This window comes from Cotesia glomerata, linkage group LG5 (genome assembly GCF_020080835.1).
Source record: "Cotesia glomerata isolate CgM1 linkage group LG5, MPM_Cglom_v2.3, whole genome shotgun sequence".
NCBI classification, from domain to species: domain Eukaryota; kingdom Metazoa; phylum Arthropoda; class Insecta; order Hymenoptera; family Braconidae; genus Cotesia; species Cotesia glomerata.
The window spans coordinates 5398839-5419032 of NC_058162.1; the positions used below are offsets into that span (position 1 = coordinate 5398839).

Below are 20194 nucleotides of genomic sequence, written 5' to 3' on the forward strand. Positions count from 1 at the left end.
AAAATGTAAATATTATTCATAACAAGTAATATTCGGTATCATTGACAAGTATGTATTTAAAAACGCATGTATTAGCCTTTAACGCTATCAATTAATTGCAGTTAATTATCTTGACTCTTTCATTTGAAGGCAACCAAAAATTCTCCGTAACGATTATGAACGAAAATTCCCGAACCTGATTGATCAGTAGTATTCAGTAGTATTAATTATTTTATGTGGTATTCACTACATATGTATATATATATAAGCTTGATGCAATGCAATGAATCTTATGAAATATTTTTACTACTACCATAAAATATTAATTTAGTTTAATTCTCTTAGTTGAATTTTATAAAAAGACCATTAGTCAAATTATTGAGCAATCAAAACAATTAGAGCAGTTTGTCTTTTATCAAACTTCTTATTAAGTCAGATTCCAGCAGGCGAAGACATCGGTACTAATAATAATAATTTGCGAGTATACTAATCTTTAAGGTATGTTTTTTATTTACTATTTATTAAATATTACAAATATTTATCTGACATCGCGATTTATCTATGTAAGTATTTTTTAAATATGAGAAACCAAATATTAATTGTTCCTATCCTCAAGTTAATTTAAAATAGATAAGGTAGCTATTTATTTAGAAAACGTAAAAACAAATATAATTAATCTAAGTACTTTTTATTAAAAAAAAAATAAATTACGTGTTATAAAATTGTCTAATTTTATTGACTTTATTTAATAGTCTTTTATATTTATTGAAGTTGATAAAAGACTTTTTACTTTATGAGTGTAAGGTACTATACTAGCTCGTTTATTTCTTCAAAATTAGTTCTATCGTTCGATTAGTAATTAAGTGACAATAACTCAAAATAAAATTTATCGGGTAATAAAAATAATTGAAGAAGAAATCAGACAAATAATTTTTAAAAGTTACGGTAAAGATAATTTTACAAAAAATAATTCTTTATTCTGTATTAAATATTTTTCTGTTATTTTCTTAGTGATGGAAATTTTACGAATCAATGAAGAAATCGTAGAAAATCTTTTAAATGAAACAGGTATTAAATCAGTAAATGCAGTAAAATTAATAAAGTTAATAAAATCCTGAATGTAATTAAAAATTTTAGGATTCGGTTGGTTCAACTGGAAGATATATATAATAACCGCTTTAGTATTAATGAACACTGCGATTGGATTAGGAACCAATGGATTAATCCTTCCATCAGCAGTTTGTGATTTTGAATTATCATCAGTCACCCAAAGTTACATGGCAGCTGTGCAGTTGTTAGGTAAGTGAAAAGTAGAAAAAAAAGTTTGGAAAATCCAAAAGTTTTACTTACTTTAATGAATATCAAATTTACTTTTTTTTATTGAAAACAACCTGGTACTTTTATCAAATATATTTAAATAAACTATTTTTCACAATATTTAACACTTTAATTTATACGCACGCGTGGTTAAATAGCTGTCCGGTAATACAATGCGTTTGGTGCGTAAACTGAAGAAAGAACGCGCTAACAACACAAACTTAGTGTTAATATTTCCCGCTTAGCACTAATTTTGTGTCATTTTATCTAGTAACACACAATAGTATATTACACACCTAGGGAAGTAAAGTAAGAAATGTCTCAGATCACATGTAATTGTTGGCCGAGGCGAAGCCGAGGTCAACAAACATGTGATCTGAGGCTTTCTTATTTACTTCCCTAGGTGTGTAATATACTATTTTTTTGTCCGACGAAGGCGGAAAGCGGCAACTTAGTTTAGCGCAGCGGGACGAAAGTTGCCATTTTCCGCCCGGAGGGCAAAAAAAAGTATTGATATCGTGAAAACAACACTATTTTAATGTTAAAATTCAGGTAACACAAAAAAAGTGTCAAATTAACACACAATTTTTCAACACAGACCGTTTTTGACGCAAATACACAATATTTTTCTGCCCTCCAGGCGGAAAGTGGCAACTTTCGGCCCGCTGCGCTAAACGAAATTGCCGCTTTCCGCCTCTGTCGGACAGAAAAATAGTATACAAACCTATGGCAGGAAAATAATAAATATCTCAGATCACATATATGTCGACCTCGGCTTCGCCTCGGGCAACATATATGTGTTCTGAGACATTTCTCATTTTCTTGCCACAGGTGTGTAATATACTATTTTTGCTCGACGGGCAGAAAGCGTCAACTTTCGGCCCGCTGCGCTAAACGAAAGTGCCGCTTTCTGCCTTCGTCGAGCAAAAAAATAGTATACACTCCACGGGAAGTAAATAAGAAAGCCTCAGATCACATGTTTGTCAACCTCGGCTTCGCCTCGGCCGACAATTACATGTGATCTGAGACATTTCTTACTTTACTTCCCTAGGTGTGTAATATACTATTACTGTGTAAATAGTGCAATCTCCAATATGTCTCTTAGCGAGATCTATTTACTATAGCTAGCTAAGATAAAATAATATTATTATTATAATTATGTTACAGTTTTTTTTTATTGTATTTTTTATTCTGTGTTATCATTTATGTAACTTTTGTTTGTGGAAAAATAAAAATAAACTTTTCAAAAAAAAAAAAAAAGCCATCATGCCGCTTTCTAAAAACAAAAAAACAATTTAATAATAATACATTACCGATATAATTTTTGAAATATTTAAAGTCAAATTTTATGTTTGTAACTCGTTTATCGTCAGCCATTTATTCGAATAAAGATTTGACAACATCGCGTCAACAGCTGAGAAAAAACAAAAGGATAGAAATATAGTTACAGAGAGAGAAATGTTTAACTCACACACTCATCCACGTCTCAGTTATGGGTACAATCAAGCGCACTATTGCCAAATCTGTTTATTTATTCCGGCAACCCGGGAAAAAATGAATTTGCCTAATCATATATTTTTATATATGATTATATATTGAATATATAGAATTATATATGATTATATCTAAATTTTTATGTAAAATATATATAATCATATATAGACTAATATATTGTATATATATTTTATATAAGACTGTATATAATCAGATCTGAGTTATCTAGGTCTATATATGATTATATATAATCTATATATAATTAGATCTGATTAGACCTGAGTTACCTGGGGCCATATATGATTATATATAAATCTATATATAATTAGATCTGATTAGACCAGAGTTATCTAGGGCTATATATGATTATATATAAGTCTATATATGATTATATCTGATCAGATCTAATTGATATTCCAGCTGTCAGGTTATAAAAAATGTTAAAAGAAAATTGCTATTTTTGCTTTTGATTTTAAATAAATATTTGTTAACTGTTAACAAATATTTATTAACTGGTAATAAATATATATTAAATCCCATTATATTAAGAAATCACTTATTAACAATTAATAAAGCTCATTAAATATAAACAAATCATTCTATCAATATCAGTGTAACTATACGGAAATCATATATAATTATATATGAATTATATATAATTATATATGAATCATATATGATTATATATGAATCATATATAATTATGTATGAATCATATCTAATTATATATGAATCATATCTAATTATATATGAATCATACATAATTATAAATGCATTTTGTGATTACTATAAAACATTCTCTGTTTTCATCTCAGAGTCTGCTACTCCAATGATTAATAATATTTTAAACTATAGTTTTTTGTGGATGAAATAATGGAACTGTATTAATTAATTTAACTTATAAAAATCGATTATGTATTCGATTTGCATTAGTTGTAGGTATCTCAAGCTATACTCTTCCAGTAAGTCTCGTAGGTAAATAGGTGGCGTGTTAGTCTTTAAAGCGTCAGGTCCCCGGTTCGATCCCCGCTCACAGTGAATTTTTTTTATTTTTATAGAAATAAATATATATAATTATATAAGGTTGGCAATAGCCTAATCGGCTCGGTACCTGCATTTCGAAAGAGTGGGACCAGGGTTCGATTCCGGCGCGCACCAATATTTTTCAATGATTATAAACTAAGAATATGTGCGTTTCATTGCCAGCCTCTGTACCGGTCGGGTTTTCTGTGGTTTTCCCATATAGTTATGGCGGTAAAATGTCATTATAGAAGTACCTCCATACTATTTAAGACCGTAATGCAAATGCAGGTACTGATTATAACGCGTAAGTCGGCCACAGTCGCAGCACATGTGTGTCGGGCATGAAAAAATCCCGACATGCAGGGGGGTGGGGACGAAAAAGTGGTTGAGAGTTATAATGACGGGGTTGAGAGATTATATTGCGGAGAAAAAAGTGGAGAGACAATAATTCCCCACCCTCCCTTGTAAAACACTCTACAGTGATACAAGTAAAACCATCCTCAATTATAACCTCAATTATATATAATTATATATGATTATATATGATCAGATCTGGCCAATTTTCAGGTCTAATTATATATAAGTGATTATATATAACTATATATAATTAGGCGAATTCATTTTTTCCCGGGAAGTAATAAATACCAAAGTCATTTTATTACTTTACTTTATTAAATAAGTAAAAATTATCAATTATTAAATTGTTTAAATTATTTTAAATTAAAATAAAGAATTTTGACGGATATTGGGAAAACTAAAATTAAAAAAAAATTTTAACACTATTTTGACTCATTAGTTACGCTCGAACTTCCTTAACTGCAATTTTTACAATTTTTACAATTAATATTCTAAATTTTTGTATAAATTAAAAAAATTGACCATTATAAATAAATTTAATAATATAAACAAAATAACAAATTGCAAAATTAGCAAAAACTTATAAATTTTAAAAAAATAACTACATTGTCAATTGAATTAAAGAGTTTGCAATAAACATGTCAAAAAAGAAAAAGAAAAAAATAAGAGCAACAATAATCTAACAACTATTATTGAGTTATAAAATGTAATCATCTTATCAAGTAAGTTTTTTTATAAAAAAATAACAATTTTTTTTAATTTATATAAAAATTTAGAATATTAATTGTAAAAATTGTAAAAATTGCAGTTAACGCTGGAAATATGTAAAAAATTGTAATATATGTTAAAATAAATGTCTGATGATGCGTGGTAGAAAAACAGGCGAAATATCGCAATAAAATAATTAACAATAGTGTATTCGACTGGATTGCCAATATAAACAAAAAATATAAATTATTTTTAATGTTATTATTTACTATGTTAAACTAAATAATTGTCATTTAAATATATTTTAGGTGCATGAAAGATTATTTGACTTGATACAAGTGCACTCATATTATCCTGTAAGTGCGATATAAGTGAAAAAAAATCAATTTCGGTTAAAAGTAGGCTCTTTTTTTTGATATGTCAAGAGTAGAGCACTACCTCAACGCTTCGCTTATGAGGCGTACAATAAATTAATTTTTTCCTGTGTAGTTTATCAATCATCTGTTTGTTCTTAGGATTGTTGATTGGTCAATGTTTCTGGTTCATATTCGCCGAAATAAAGGGAAGAAAAATACCTCTGACAACTAGTATTTTTCTCCAAGGCTTCGCAGACTTAACCGCTTCACTCATATCTAATTATTACGGATTTTTGTGTTGTAAATTTTTCACGGGAATTGCGTCAAGTGGACAATTAACTTTAGCGTATACATATTTCAGTGAATTTCAGCCATTGAAATACAGAAATAAACTTCTTACTTCTTTGGAAGTCCCCTGGGCTGTCGGTTTAATTGTCGCCGCAGGTAATAATGCGAGTAATTTAAAGAAAGATACTGAAGTTCATTGACATTAGAAATTTTTTTAGAATTTTAAAGCAATTAAATTATAAAAAAAAATTTACATATGAAAATTAAAAGAAGTTATAAGTCGAAATTTTTTAAAGTATTTATTGTAATTTATTTATTACAATTATAAAAAATGACAATTAGTTTGGCAGATATTTAATAATTTTAAGAATTTTTGTAACAAATAAATTAAGGCAAAAAAGAAGAAAAAAAAAAATGGAATTTTTTAAAATAATTTTTAGAACAAATTTTTTTTTTACAGTGCGCGTCATTGATTCATACCGGTTAAAAATTTTATGGTAAAATAGAAAAATCAAAATTTTGACATCTCTAAATAAAGAAATCAATAAAAGGAAAATCTTTATAAGCATCAATTTAAACAAAATTGAAAAAATAATGCACTGAAAATAAATAACTCAAAATATCAATCACGATTAAAATAGAAATTAAAAATATCAGTAATTAAAATAATTACACTTTACAAAATAAATAATAGTAAATTTATAATATTAAAAAAAAAAAAGAGCCATTCGGCAGCGGAAATGGAAGTAGATTTCATAATTTATTACTAAATTCCTAGCAATTGAATAAGAAAAGAGTATATATATATTGCACTGATAGAAGGATTTGTTTATAGTTAAAAATATTTGTTAATATTTAACAAATCATTTATTAGAGACCACTTTTTAGTCCTTAACAAATATTTCTTAGTATTTAAAAAGATTTATTAATATTTAATAAATGAATATCTGATTTATTAAATACAAACAAATCATTTTAAATACTAAGAAATATTTGTTTGATACTAAAAAATGGTCTCTAATAAATGATTTGTTAACGATTAACAAATATTTTTTTAATACAAATAAATCCTTCTATCAGTGTGTGTAAGGATGTACAACAATTTTTGAAAATTCCGACATAGAGTACTAACGATATATTTTTGAACGTAAATTTTTTTAATTTTTGAAAATTTGTGAATTGTTCCCATTTTTAAACTAATCGACCGATTTCGCTCATCTTCGAACTTAACCTCGGAAATAGTCCTAAGAATGAGTATGTTACGTTTTATTAAGATCCGTACAGAATTACGGGAGTTAGAGTAGAGACAAGGCCGGTTATATCGTGTATATATATATATATATATATATATATATATATATATATAGCTATATATATATATATATATATATATATATATATATATATATATACATATATAAACTTTTGAACCATATGCATTTTCTGAATCCGCTTGACGAGCTGAGTCGAAATATAGCAAAATTTTTCAAAAGTTCCGTCATGAGGACCAATGCAATAGTTAGATTTCTATGAAATCTACTAAAAAAGACAACAATATAATTAGATATTTTTAAAATTTATCAAATATAAATATAAACATTGAATAAAATAAAATGAACTGAATTCAGACAAGTCAGTAAAAAGACATTTGAATATTTACATTTATAAAAATATTGACAGTTATTAACATGCGAACTCTTTAACAATAGACATCTATAAATATAAACTAGCAAATTTAGAAATCCGTAATTTTAGACATCTGTAAATTTTGATTTCTATAAATTCATAAATTAAAATAAAAATACAATTAAATATATAATTGCTTGCAATTTATGAGGTTATAAAAAATTAAAACAAAACTTCTATAATGCTCGAGAGCCCTCGACTACAACCCTTGGATGCTTACGGAGTCGGTTCTCCAGAAGGTTGCGGATCAGGCAGCGGCGAGATTCCCCACGCTCCAAAAAATAACCTAGACAATTCTTAAATAGCGAGTGTCGAGCTTATCAGAGTTAGCTACTCATGGAGGTTGACGGAGTCGGTTCTCCAGGAGGTCTCAGATTAGACAACGGCGGAATTTCCCGCGCTCCAAAAAATAACCTAGACATTTTTAAAATAGCGTGTGTATTTCTTCAGACTGACGTTGTATATGTTCCCTACAATTTTGCATTCTGTTATAATTTTGTTTTTAATATTATTTTTTTAAATATTTTATTACAATTTTTTCTTACGTCGTGGACGCTTATTTTTGACTGTAAACAAAGAATTTTATAAAATAAAGCAGAAACAGAAAAATAAAATAACTATTTGAAAAATTGACATATGTATGAAGATTCAAAACTGTACATAAATTTTTATATTTAATTAAAAACTATATGTAAAAAAAAGGTTATTATTTGCAGTACAAAGAATCCATCCGCTGCCTGATCCGCAACTTCCTGGAGGACGATAAACCTCCATGAGTAGCTAACTCTGATAAACACGACATTCACTATTTTAAAATTGTCTAGGTTATTTTTTGGAGCGCAAGGAATCTCGCCGTTGTCTAATCCGAGACCTCCTGGAGAACCGAGTCCGTCAACCTCCATGAGTAGCTAACTCTGATAAGCTCGACACTCGCTATTTAAAAATTGTCTAGGTTATTTTTTGGAGCGCGGGGAATCTCGCCGCTGCCTGATCCGCAACCTTCTGGAGAACCGACTCCGTAAGCATCCAAGGGTTGTAGTCGAGGGCTCTCGAGCATTATAGAAGTTCTGTTTTAATTTTTTATAACCTCATAAATTGCAAGCAATTATATATTATTATTATTATGCTTTACTTGTACACCTCTCGGTTTTTACAAGGCTGATTCCTCTTTTTCTCCTAGCTCTACGCTTTTTCAATTTCTCATATTGGACCTCAGCAAGTCCCACCCGACACTTCATTTCTACTTTTAATTTTTGCGGCTGTGGACCGACTTGTGCTTTCTGTACCGTATTCACCCTGAACCTCACCTTCTCAGGCTGTTGGAACAGAATCATGGGGAAACCACAGAGAAAACCCATGATAGTACAGTCGGAGCTTTCGGAGCTGGGCTAAGTCTACAGTGATTGATAAAAAAAACTCTTCTTTATCGACCACTGGAGCACTAGGCCCCTCTCCTAGTGTGCAGAGATCCCTCGCGCTAGCCAACGCTGACTAAAGTGGTCACCCATTCAAGTTGTTTGATGGACGGTGGCGTTGTTTGCTCGGTGGGTCCTATATACGTGACTGAATCAAGTAGTCAGTACTTGTCTCGGATAGCTTAACTGGTAGAGCCCTTGGCGCGTAACCGAGAGATCTGGGTTCGATTCCCAGTCTGGGCTGTCTGATTATTTTTTCAATTACGGAAAAATTCCCACTGAGTAGGTCCTCCCTTTCCCCTATCCGTTCTTTCCCAACTCCCTTAAAATTTGCTTTGATATGGCTATCTCTGCCACTTCCAGAGGCTGGCAACGTAACGTAACGCACATATTTTTGATTATAATCACTGAAAGATATTGGTGCGTGTGCTGGGATCGAACCCGGGTCCCACTCTTTCGAAAAGCGAGCACCGAGCCGACCAGGCCATTGCCAGCCTTTGCAAGCAATTATATATTTAATTGTATTTTTATTTTAATTTATGAATTTATAGAAATCAAAATTTACAGATGTCTAAAATTACGGGTTTCTAAATTTGCTAGTTTATATTTATAGATGTCTATTGTTTAAGAGTTCGCATGTTAATAACTGTCAATATTTTTATAAATATAAATATTCAAATGTCTTTTTACTGACTTGTCTGAATTCAGTTCATTTTATTTCATTCAATGTTTATATTTATATTTGATAAATTTTAAAATTATCCAATTATATTGTTGCCTTTTTTTTTTAATATTATAAATTTACTATTATTTATTTTGTAAAGTGTAATTATTTTAATTATTGATATTTTTAATTTCTATTTTAATCGTCATTGATATTTTGAGTTATTAATTTTCAGTGGATTATTTTTTCAATTTTGTTTAAATTGATGCTTATAAAGATTTTCCTTTTATTGATTTCTTTATTTACAGGTGTCGAAATTTTGATTTTTCTATTTTACCAAAAAATTTTTTACCGGTATGAATCAATGACGCGCACTGTATATAAAATCAAAAAATTCGACATTAAAGTTAGCAGTCACTTGATTATTTTTAAGTTTTTGTTGACAAACAAATTTCTTCCAAAAATGATTTTTAAAAAATTGCAATTTTAATTTTTGTAAATTTTAACATGTCAATTTTTTTTGCACTAATTTATTTCTTAAAAAAATTCTTAAAATATTAAATATCTGTTACTTTAATTTTCATTAAAAAATAGTCTGCTACATTTAATATAATTTATAGAAAATAATAAAAATTGACAATTGTCAGTTAACTTATTCAGTTTCATTAAAAATAAAAGGTTAAGTAGAGATATTAATAATTACTTACATTTAAGGTATCGGCTGGGCAGTAATTCCATTAGAGATTGACTTAGGTTTTAATTCAAAATACTTTATTTTTAACTCCTGGAATCTTTACCTTTTAATATGTTCACTTTTTTCACCGATAATTGCCTTGTGGCTAATATTTTTTTCGGAAACGCCAAAATATCTAGCCGAAACTAGTCAAAATAAACGATTAATGGCGCTACTGAATCAAATGTACCAAGAAAACACTGGAAATTCAAATCAAAATTTCACAGTATGTATTTATAATTTTCACTTGACTGAAAAAGTATTTATAACATTAAAATAAGCACTCATTTAATCATTTTTTAATTTTTTTTAACAAATAAATTTTTTCCAAAAAATTATTTTTAAAAAATTGCATTTTTTATTTTTTAAAATTTCTACGCGTCAATTTTTTTTGGCCATAATTTATTTGTTAAAAAAATTATTAATTATCTGCTAAATTAATTTTCATAAAGTATTTGTATAATTAAAAACTAATTTTTTACAGGAAAAACTCAAGCAACTGGAAAACAAAACAATTAATGAACTACTTACTAACTCAGAAGATGAAACAGCAAAACATATCATCTTCAGTAAAATGATTCAACAGTATTGGCATCAAGTAGCGAGTTTATTTAAGCCCCAATTTTTAAAAATGACATTGATTGGAGTTATCATAGCTTACAGTGTTATGTTTTCGTACTACGCGATGTTAATTTGGCACGGAGAAGTTTTTGAGCGGTTTGCTACTTTTGAGGAACAATTTCCTAATACAACGGCATCTATTTGCACTATTTCTAGACAAGTACTATCGCTATTAAATAATGAATCGAAAGCTGATTGTGAGTCTGATTTACACTCAGCTTCGTACACGCATAATATAATTCTAGCATCAGGATTGATTCCTCTGACACTGCTAGCCACTTTTTCTGTTCATAAATTCGGATTGAAATGGTGTCTCAGTATGTATTTTATTTTTATTAAATTTTCATAATAGTGAATGAAAATTAAGTTAGCCGAGATTTAAAAATTTTTAAGATTTTTTTTCACTAAAAAAATTATTACAAAAAAATAAAAAAAAATTTAGTTGGTAAAAAAATTTAAAAACTGTAAGTGCAATTTAAAAAAAATATTTTTTTGTTCTAATTTAATTATTAAAAAAAAATCGAAAAATTAAAAACGTCGGCTAATTTTAATATTATTAGTATTGAATGAAAATTAAGTTAGCCGACATCTAAAAATTTTTATAACTTTTTTTTCATTAAAAAAAAATTTCATTTGTAAAAAACTTGAATAACTGTAAGTGCAATTTTTAAAAAATATTTTTTAGTTCTAATTAAATAAATGAACAATAATCAAAAAATTAAAATTGTCGGCTAAATTATGAAAAATAAATTAGCCGACATTTAAAAATTTTGATAATTTATTTTATTGAAAAATAATTTTTAAAAAATTAAAACAAGAATTTTCACATGTCGAAAATTTAAAAAATTATCCGCGGGATTTTTAAAAAAGTTCTTTAACAAATCAATTACAATAAAAAAATGCTTCTAAAAATTTCCACTGATAATTTTTATTAATTTTCACACGTGGAACTTTTTAATTAAATTTTTTTTTTTATAATAATTTAATTGCTATAAAATTCTAAAAAAATTTCTAATGTCTGTCAACTTCAGTGTCATAAATTTTAAACATTTATTTTTACATTTTAATAACATCCTGTTGACTTTTCAGTTACTTATTGTATAGCCGGAGGAATTTTCGGAGCTAGTTTTTTGTTGGTAAACAATTCAACCGAAAATTTCATCGTCTTTTCCTTTTCGGAACTACTGGCTTCAATAAGCATCGTACTTATAATTTCTGTTACTATAGAAAATTATCCAACTCACTTGAGGTATAGAAAAATAATCAGTTAAATTTATTTAATACTCTTTTAATTAAAAAAAAAAATATTTTATTCCAAAGGATTAGCGCAACGTTCTTTATAAATTTATGTGGGAGATTAGGAGCGCTAGTTGGAAGCTTCTTAGTAGGCCATTTAATCAATCATTATTGTTACTCGCTGATATTAATTATTGCTGGACATCTACTAGGTAAATTAAAAAATGTTATTTTAATTTTATAGAATTATTTATTTCATTTAAATATTTCAGCTGCCGGCTTTCTCAGTATTTTTATTCCTAACATGATAAAAAGCGACCCAGCTAATGAAAAAAAACTATCAGGAGTTATTTAATTCAATAATTAATTTTTTTTATACATTTATTATAATTTATAATACATTGAAAGGTATACTATTTTGTTATAGAACATTTTATAAATAAATATTTTCTTATGATATAATTGTTATTTTTTTTTTTTTAAGAAATAGTGATATATATGTGATTACTTAATTCTAGCGGTACCATTTATTGCATAAAAATAAATTAATATTAATTAAAGCCTTTCCTCGGAGATTGGCTGATTGACTACAATTGAGGAAGACATGATCTCGTCAGATGAAGAAGAATTGAATATCAAAGGTGACGCGTAGTAAGGTAGCAGAGGATATTGCGTATGTGTAAGATATGCAGGTGGAAAAATACCTTGTCTTTGGGCTATTTTTAATCGAGAAGTCAGCTGTTTTTTCCACTTTGTTCGCCTATTTTGAAACCATGTTTTTATTTGTACTTCTGTTAGGCTCAATGTTTTTGATAATTCCATTCGCTTGCTTACGCTCAAATACTTATCAACCTAAAACAAATTTTTAACAATTAAATAAAATTTTTCTCAAGCTTAAGCATGATACTAAAGTATAGTAATAAAGTTAGCCGACATTTAAAATTTTTTAATTTTGTTTAATTTATTAAATTAGAGCTAAAAATTAGGAAAACGGTTGACCCTAAAGGCCATCCCTACAACTTCCCGCTAATTCCGTTAACACCTGGCCGCTTTTTTGAGCTCTTCGAGCTCAAAAGTACAATCTGTGTGTTGTTTTAAGCTCTCCGAACTCAAAAAGATACCTTTTCTATGCTTTTGAGCTCTTTGAGCTCAAAAGTCTGATATAAGTTTCATAGAACACTATTTTTTGAATGTTCATACCGCAATAACTTTTGAATGAATGAACCGACTTTTACGCAGTTGGCGGCATTCTACGTAGTTTTTTAAGCCTTATAAATAATTTCTAAGTTTCAATTGGTCAAACTAGAAATTTCGGAGTAACTCTGAAAAAACACTTTTTTCGGTTTTCTTTCGTTCACGATATCTCTCGAACGAATCAACCGATTTTGACCGGATTGGCGGCGATCGACGTGGTTTTTCAAAGTTGAGAGCTGATTAGTTTTTGGAATCGATCGGTTGAGCCGTTTAAAAGTTATCCCAAAAAAACCACTTCAGAAAAAATTTTTTTTCCTACTTTTTTTTAGATTTCTCCAAATTTCTCAAAATCTATCGGTCCGAATCGGTTCAAATTTTCAGAAAATCTAAGTTTGGCGAAGCACTTACGAATGGCACCAACCGCGATGAAATCGGTTCAACCGTTCAAAAGTTATAAGAGGTTTACATACTTACACACACACACACACACACACACACACACACACACACACACACACACACACACACACACACACACACACACACACACACACACACACACACACACACACACACACATACATACAGACATAGTGACACCCTCGCGGGAATAGTCAGGAAAGCTTCCTAGGACCTCAAAACGTCGAGATCTGATGAAAACTCGATTTTCGAAAAACGGGATAAAACCAATAACTTCCCGATTTTTGAAAAATTTCTATTTTCTTAGCGGGAAGTTAAAAAAAAATTTTTTTAATTACACTCACAGTTCGGCTGCCCAATTTCAAAACACAATAAGTAACAATTTTAAGATTTTTAAAAAATTTTCTTATTTTAAAAAAACTTTGCGTGCCTAATTGATAAGAAATTTGATTTATGAATAGAAAATACTTGAATATAAATATTTTTAAGAAAAAATACTTGAAGTTAAAGTCTAAAAGTTATAAGAAATGCAGCAATACTAATAAAAAATCAGGTATAAAAATTTTGCAGTTACTGAGTTTTAAAATTGGGCAGCCGAGTTTTTCAAATTTTTCACAAATAAAATTAACAAAAAGAAATTTTTTATAATGATTTTTTCGATAAAAAAAATTTTTTAAATTTTTAAATGTCGGCTAACTTTATTGTCATTACTAAAGTTAGCTGACAACTGTCAATTTTTTTATAAAAAATCAATTGCAATAAAAAAATTTTCTCTAAGTGCCGGTTTTTCAATCCGGGATAAAATTTTATCCAGGATAAAAATACTGTCAATATAATAAAAAGAAAAAATAAATAAATAATTTAGCAATTTAGCAATTTAGAATTTGGTCATTTATTTAAATAAAAAATAACTACATCATAAAAATAATAATAACCCTCTTATTGTGTCATTTAAATTATTTTAAATTAATTAACACAACTATAGATTAATAATAGATATATCAAACGCAAGATATGAGTTTGAAGAGCTAAAAAGCATAGAACAACGTCCGCTTTGAACTCGGAGAGCTCAAAATAACTCATAACTTGTAATTTGGAGCTCGATAACGTTACAAGTGCAATTTCAAGTGCTTATCCGTTTTCCTAATTTTTATTTTGTTTATTTACAATCAGCAAGTTGTCACAGTTGAAGATTAATATTTCTGTGACATGCGATATTATTCTGTGACATTATTTATTTCTATTATTATATTAGCAGTACTTTTATCTCGGATAAAATTTTATCTTGGATTGAAAAACTGGCCCTAATATTTTTTTTTTTATTTTAACCTTTTAACATTTTTATTTTAAAAATGTGAAATTTTTCAAATAAATATTTTTTATAATAATTTAATTGCTATAAAATTATAAAAAAATTTCAAATGTCTCAATTTCAGTATTATACCTTAAATTCAGCTTCAAGTCGTTCCAATTGTTTGGCACTATAAGCTTGTCTTGGTTTGCGATCTATTCCAGGTTTTCTCGATCTTCTTCCACTCGGTTTAGGAGCTTAAATCATAAAAAATTATAAAAATTATTTTTAAAACATCTCATATTGTATTCAAGGTAAATATTGAACCCTAGAGTTGATGAGCGACCAATTATCATGTTAATAAGATTTCATGAAACGCAAAGTTTTAAATAAAAATCTAATGTTTGAAGAAGAGAACTTTTAATGGATGTTGGGTGACATTTTATGAGAAAGAAGAATACATCTGTAAATCTATATGCTTGACGATTATCATTAAAGTGTGAAAATATATTATTTCCGTATTAGTTACTTATAGTAATAAATATCGGGATAAAAGATGTCACACAAAGAAATTATTAATACACTTTAAAACGCGTGATATATGTACATAAGTTTATATTTAAAGATATTTTCAATGTAATAAAAAAATAAACAATCGTTATTAAATATTTATTTAGGATTTTCAGCGTCTCTTTTAACGTTTTTATATTATCAACATAAAAAAAGGCCACTTAAGATACGTAAATTGCTGTTCGTGTGTGTAGTTTACTCTGATAATTAACTTAAAGGTGTTCAAACAATCAGTAAACAATCGGATGTCGCGTGTTTAGCTAACATCTCAACAATTTTTTATATCTTCAATTCTAAGTAGGCGTTCAAAAAAAGACAATTAATTATTTTAGTATCGTTAGAATCAATTTTTTTTTTAAATAATAATTAAATTTATTGAAGCTGAAAATCAATCTGTATGACTTGGTCACACAATTTTTCTAAAATTGATGTATTCTATGAGTATTTCTATGAAAGACGAGAGGTAAGAAAAGATTTACGAGTGTGCAGAGACATTTAGCACTTCTATGGAAGATGGTTAGAGAAACGACGCTGATAAATGAGATTCTAACATGATGGATCCCGCAGGGGGAGTGAAAACGTAAATGCCCAATACAATATCCAAAAAAATCACGATAATATTTTATGGTTTAAAAATAAACAATAGAATAAAATTTAATATTTCAGCTAGTAATTTCAATTGTAAGTTTTAAGCATTAGTAATAAAACTATTAAATTAATTTTTATGAGAAGTAACCTCTGAAGATCCGGCAGTTGAAGTGGGTGTTGCAATAAACACGCGACTGAAAGGTAGAAAAATAATTCTTTAGAGATATTGATGATCCCTTTGCGTGCGAGGTGAGTATAACAGCGTAAATAGGTTCTTGTAGAATCTAATTCCCTTTCAATTTCACCCTTAACTCATTTTTCTATTGTTCATGAAAGGTGAACCTCTTCAACAATAAGTTATATCTCTTATACAAACATAATAAATTCATTATTTATTTCTATAGTCAAGTATATGAAAAAAAAGATCGAAAAATTACCTTGAAGCCCAAATAATGGGTTTGTTTTATTTTGACTAAACCAATTTGTATAGATAAAAGAAGCTGAAGCTAATGAAGCTGAATATCCAGGATTTCCTAATCCTTCAAAAGCTGGATAACTTTCATTTGCACCTAGTAAAAAAAAATTTATAATTAAATAATTTTGAGGGGGTATTCTGGTCTAGAAGCATGAAATTTCAGGTAATTTTTGAAGTAAAAAAAAGGCAATCAATATTTTTACTATCCAATTTTTTTTTGTTATTTATTAACATTATTATATTCACTTGATAATTTTTTAATTTTTTTTTTAACAAACAAATTTCTTAAAAAAAATTATTTTAAAAAAATTGCATTTTTAATTTTTTTAATTTTCAACATGTCAATTTTTTTTCTGATTATTTTTGCCACAATTTATTTATAAAAAAAAATTTTTTTAATTATCAAATATCTGCTAACTTGATTTTTATAGGAAAAAAATAAAAAAATAAAGTTGAAAATTCAAAACATTAGCAGCTGATGAAGTGAAGGGATCTCAAAAAATTGGCACGTGACTATACCCACGAATCCAACTTTCCTAGCAATCGGAAACAAAAAAATAAAAAAGATTATTAATCTAGAGTAATGTCGCTATGGTTGGAACGACGGAAAAGTTGGAAAAAAATTTTTTTACAAAATGGCGACTGCCTGAAAAAAAAATTTTTTTTATACTACTTTTATTGACTTTTTCGAATTTTTTAAAAATACCCTGAATAAAAAAAAGTATTGAGACAAAGAAAAAAGTATTTAAAAGTATTAGATTGACTATAAAACCAATACTTTTTTCTTTGTCTCAATACTTTTTTTTATCAGGGTAGTAAAAATTGAAATTTGGGAATTACCTTAGTTTTATTTTTTATTTTTATTATTTATTTTTTATATTTTTATTCCATATTTTATTTTAAAAATTTTAAATTTCTTAAATCTATCTTCTCTTTACAGATGCTATTTATTGTATAAAATCATTACTAAATATTCTACACATGAAAATGTAACATATTGTTGTAAACTGCCGAGGGCATTTCTTTATAAATAAATAAATAAAAAAATGTATAATAAAAATATTCATTGCCTTTTTGACAAAATTAAATATAAGAGTTAGACAGAAATGTAAAACTAGTAATTTTGTGTAGTATAAAAATGATTATTTCTTATAAAAGCTGTAAAGAGTGTGATATTTTAGATTAAATTAAAGATAACTAAATTAAGAAGATGCAATAAAATAAAGTGTACTATAGAGAGAGTGGTGTGTACTTCTAAGAAAGTAAGACCAAAGAAAAAGATTAAAAAATGATTATTATAAATGTAAAATGGTAAAATTTTGTAAAACACTAAATATGGTGATACAAATAAAATTCTATTCTATTCTATTAATAATTAATAGAATAATTAATTGCCTTTTTTTACGGCACTTCAAAAATTACCTGAAATTTCATGCTTCTAGACCAGAATACTCCCTTAAAAATAAAAATTAATTTTTTACCATGTTCATAAAAATAATTCGCAGGATTAGAAGATATTGCTAGCGGTCGTATAACATGAGCTTGTTCCTTAAATTCCTGGTAACTTTTATCACTTTTGTCATTAAATTCAACTGCGGATTCACTTTTCCGGAGATCTTTCTTCCCAAGTATGCTGTCTATAGAAAAAGCACTGGATATCGGCGAAGAAACAGCGCGTGGATCACTTCTCTGGTCAGTAATTACACTTTCATCACTTGAATCACAGTACCCCGGATATTCCGAGGACTGGCTCGACATGTCAAGATCTTCTTTCATTTTTTATCTGTTCAAGAAGCTGTTTAATGTCAACTGTAAATAATTAAATTCTAGTATTTATCACAACTCATGTTTATAAAACTCAATATGTTGATCTGGTTAGTGATATCGCGTCACCAGCTAATCTATTACTAATTCTCTGTCGGGTACTAGAGAGAAGATCTTACCAAAGGTATGACAGGCGGCACGTGTTCGTAGTCCAGCTAACAAACTACCCTATGTTGTTCTTTCCCCACTTAGTCCGCTTTATGATGAAGGAGGCTGGTCGAATCTTCACCCTCGAAATCCCAGCGACCGACAACACTACTCCCACATACATGTCTCACCATTTTTCTTCCACTCATATCCTGTATCATCGCTTTTTTTATTCTCTTCTCTAAATTTTTATGCTCTACTCTGTATACTCTGTCATTTGATAATATACCAGGATTTTAAGTTTACTTAGTATATTCAAAGTATACTTTTTTATTTAAACTGTAATCTACATCAACTAATTGATTCTAAAAAAGAAAAATTGTAAATTTTCTTTCAACTATCCTTGAAATAAATCTATATTATTAAGACAATAAGAAAAATTTTTTGTTCAGGATAGTAATATGATAAAATCAGTTTTTTTAGTGAAATTTAGTGTCATTGCAAAGGTCTTGACTTGAATTTGTGCCTTTTCAAGGTTTCATATCATTCTCACCGATAGTCAATTTATTATGATAAGTATTTAGGCTGCATTCGAAAATACCCTATCTCTAGATACATAATTAAGAAATTACCTTGTATCTTATGAACTATTGACATTTTTAAAGATATAAGCTCATCCCGATGTAACACTCATCAAGGCCTTTTATTTGAGTACCCACATCAATTTTTCATATATTTTATATATTTATATATATATATATATTATATATATGTATATATGAAAAATATATCGAAGATGCATGTGGGTACTCAAATGAAAGCCCTTGATGAGTGTAACATCGGGATGAGCTTATATCTTTCAAAATATCAATAATTAAGAAATGATGTCGTATCTCGTCAATTACTGACATTTTTAAAGATATAAGCTCACCCCGACATTACACTCATCGAGATCTTTCATTTGAGTACCCACATCAATTTTTCATATATTTATATATATTATATATATGAATATTTGAAAAATATATCAAAATGCATGTGGGTACTCAAATGAAAGCTCTTGATGAGTGTAACATTGGGATGAGCTTATATCTTTAAAAACGTAAATACACGGAAAAAAGTAAACTGTAATAAATAACAGTCGACTTATAATAGTAATCTAATTATCTATTAAGATCAAACTTAAACGTTACAATTTACTCTTTACATGGAAGAAAATACTATTTCAAACAGTAATATTCGCTATGTAAATGTCTAAAATGTTAAAGTATAATAATTAACAATTCAGACTTTGACGAAACGCTAAAAATCAAACTGTAATTATTGACTTGCTTGGACTGGTAAAATGTATATTTTAAAAGTATAATTTTTACTGTTTCAAATGTTAAATTCTCCCAGAGTGAGACCCCCCTCTCTTTCATCTGAGTTCCCCTTCTCCTCATAATATAGACTATATATTGAAATGGCAATTTTTACTGTTTGAAACTGTAATTTTTTAAGATGAAAGAGTCGTTATTTACTATAATGACAGCTACTAATCACTTATTTTGGATATTAAATTATGAATTGTGGCTTTTATACTTTCTACATTAAGTTCTGTAATATTTATATTTTTGCCACCCTGATGTCCGCTTTACTGTTTGAAACTATAAAAATTAACCGGAATCCGAGTGAATATTACAGTTTACTTTTTTCCGTGTAGTTAAGAAAGTACAGTGCAATTTAACATAATTAAAAAATGACCTTGTATCTTGTGAAATATTGACATTTTTAAAGATATAAGCTCACCCCGACATTACACTCATCGAGACCTTTAATTTGAGTACCCACATCAATTTTTCATATATTTATATATATTATATATATGT

General features: G+C 28.0%; 2 protein-coding genes across 4 annotated transcripts; one reads left to right on the top strand and one right to left on the bottom strand.

Annotated features, from left to right (window-relative positions):
- The first annotated feature begins 263 nt into the window (after nucleotides 1-263).
- Nucleotides 264-12534, top strand: LOC123264811 (synaptic vesicle glycoprotein 2A-like). Of its 2 annotated transcripts, XM_044728310.1 has the most exons (10): nucleotides 264-477; nucleotides 991-1047; nucleotides 1117-1278; nucleotides 5394-5678; nucleotides 10002-10246; nucleotides 10505-10958; nucleotides 11731-11890; nucleotides 11962-12089; nucleotides 12150-12285; nucleotides 12396-12534. In XM_044728310.1, the coding sequence occupies exons 2-9, from the start codon at nucleotides 993-995 to the stop codon at nucleotides 12230-12232; spliced, it is 1572 nt and encodes a 523-aa protein (XP_044584245.1). In that variant the 5' UTR covers nucleotides 264-477; nucleotides 991-992; the 3' UTR covers nucleotides 12233-12285; nucleotides 12396-12534. The 2 variants fall into 2 exon arrangements, with proteins under 2 accessions (XP_044584245.1, XP_044584246.1); XM_044728311.1 differs by lacking the exon at nucleotides 991-1047.
- Nucleotides 12433-18671, bottom strand: LOC123264847 (homeobox protein HMX2-like). 2 transcript variants are annotated; one of them, XM_044728367.1, is made up of 5 exons: nucleotides 18359-18671; nucleotides 17897-18224; nucleotides 16378-16509; nucleotides 14936-15039; nucleotides 12433-12729 (listed from the first exon to the last, which is right to left on the bottom strand). In XM_044728367.1, the coding sequence occupies exons 2-5, from the start codon at nucleotides 18189-18191 to the stop codon at nucleotides 12433-12435; spliced, it is 828 nt and encodes a 275-aa protein (XP_044584302.1). In that variant the 5' UTR covers nucleotides 18192-18224; nucleotides 18359-18671. The 2 variants fall into 2 exon arrangements, with proteins under 2 accessions (XP_044584302.1, XP_044584301.1); XM_044728366.1 differs by having other exon boundaries at nucleotides 17897-18671.
- Nucleotides 18672-20194: the final 1523 nt, after the last annotated feature.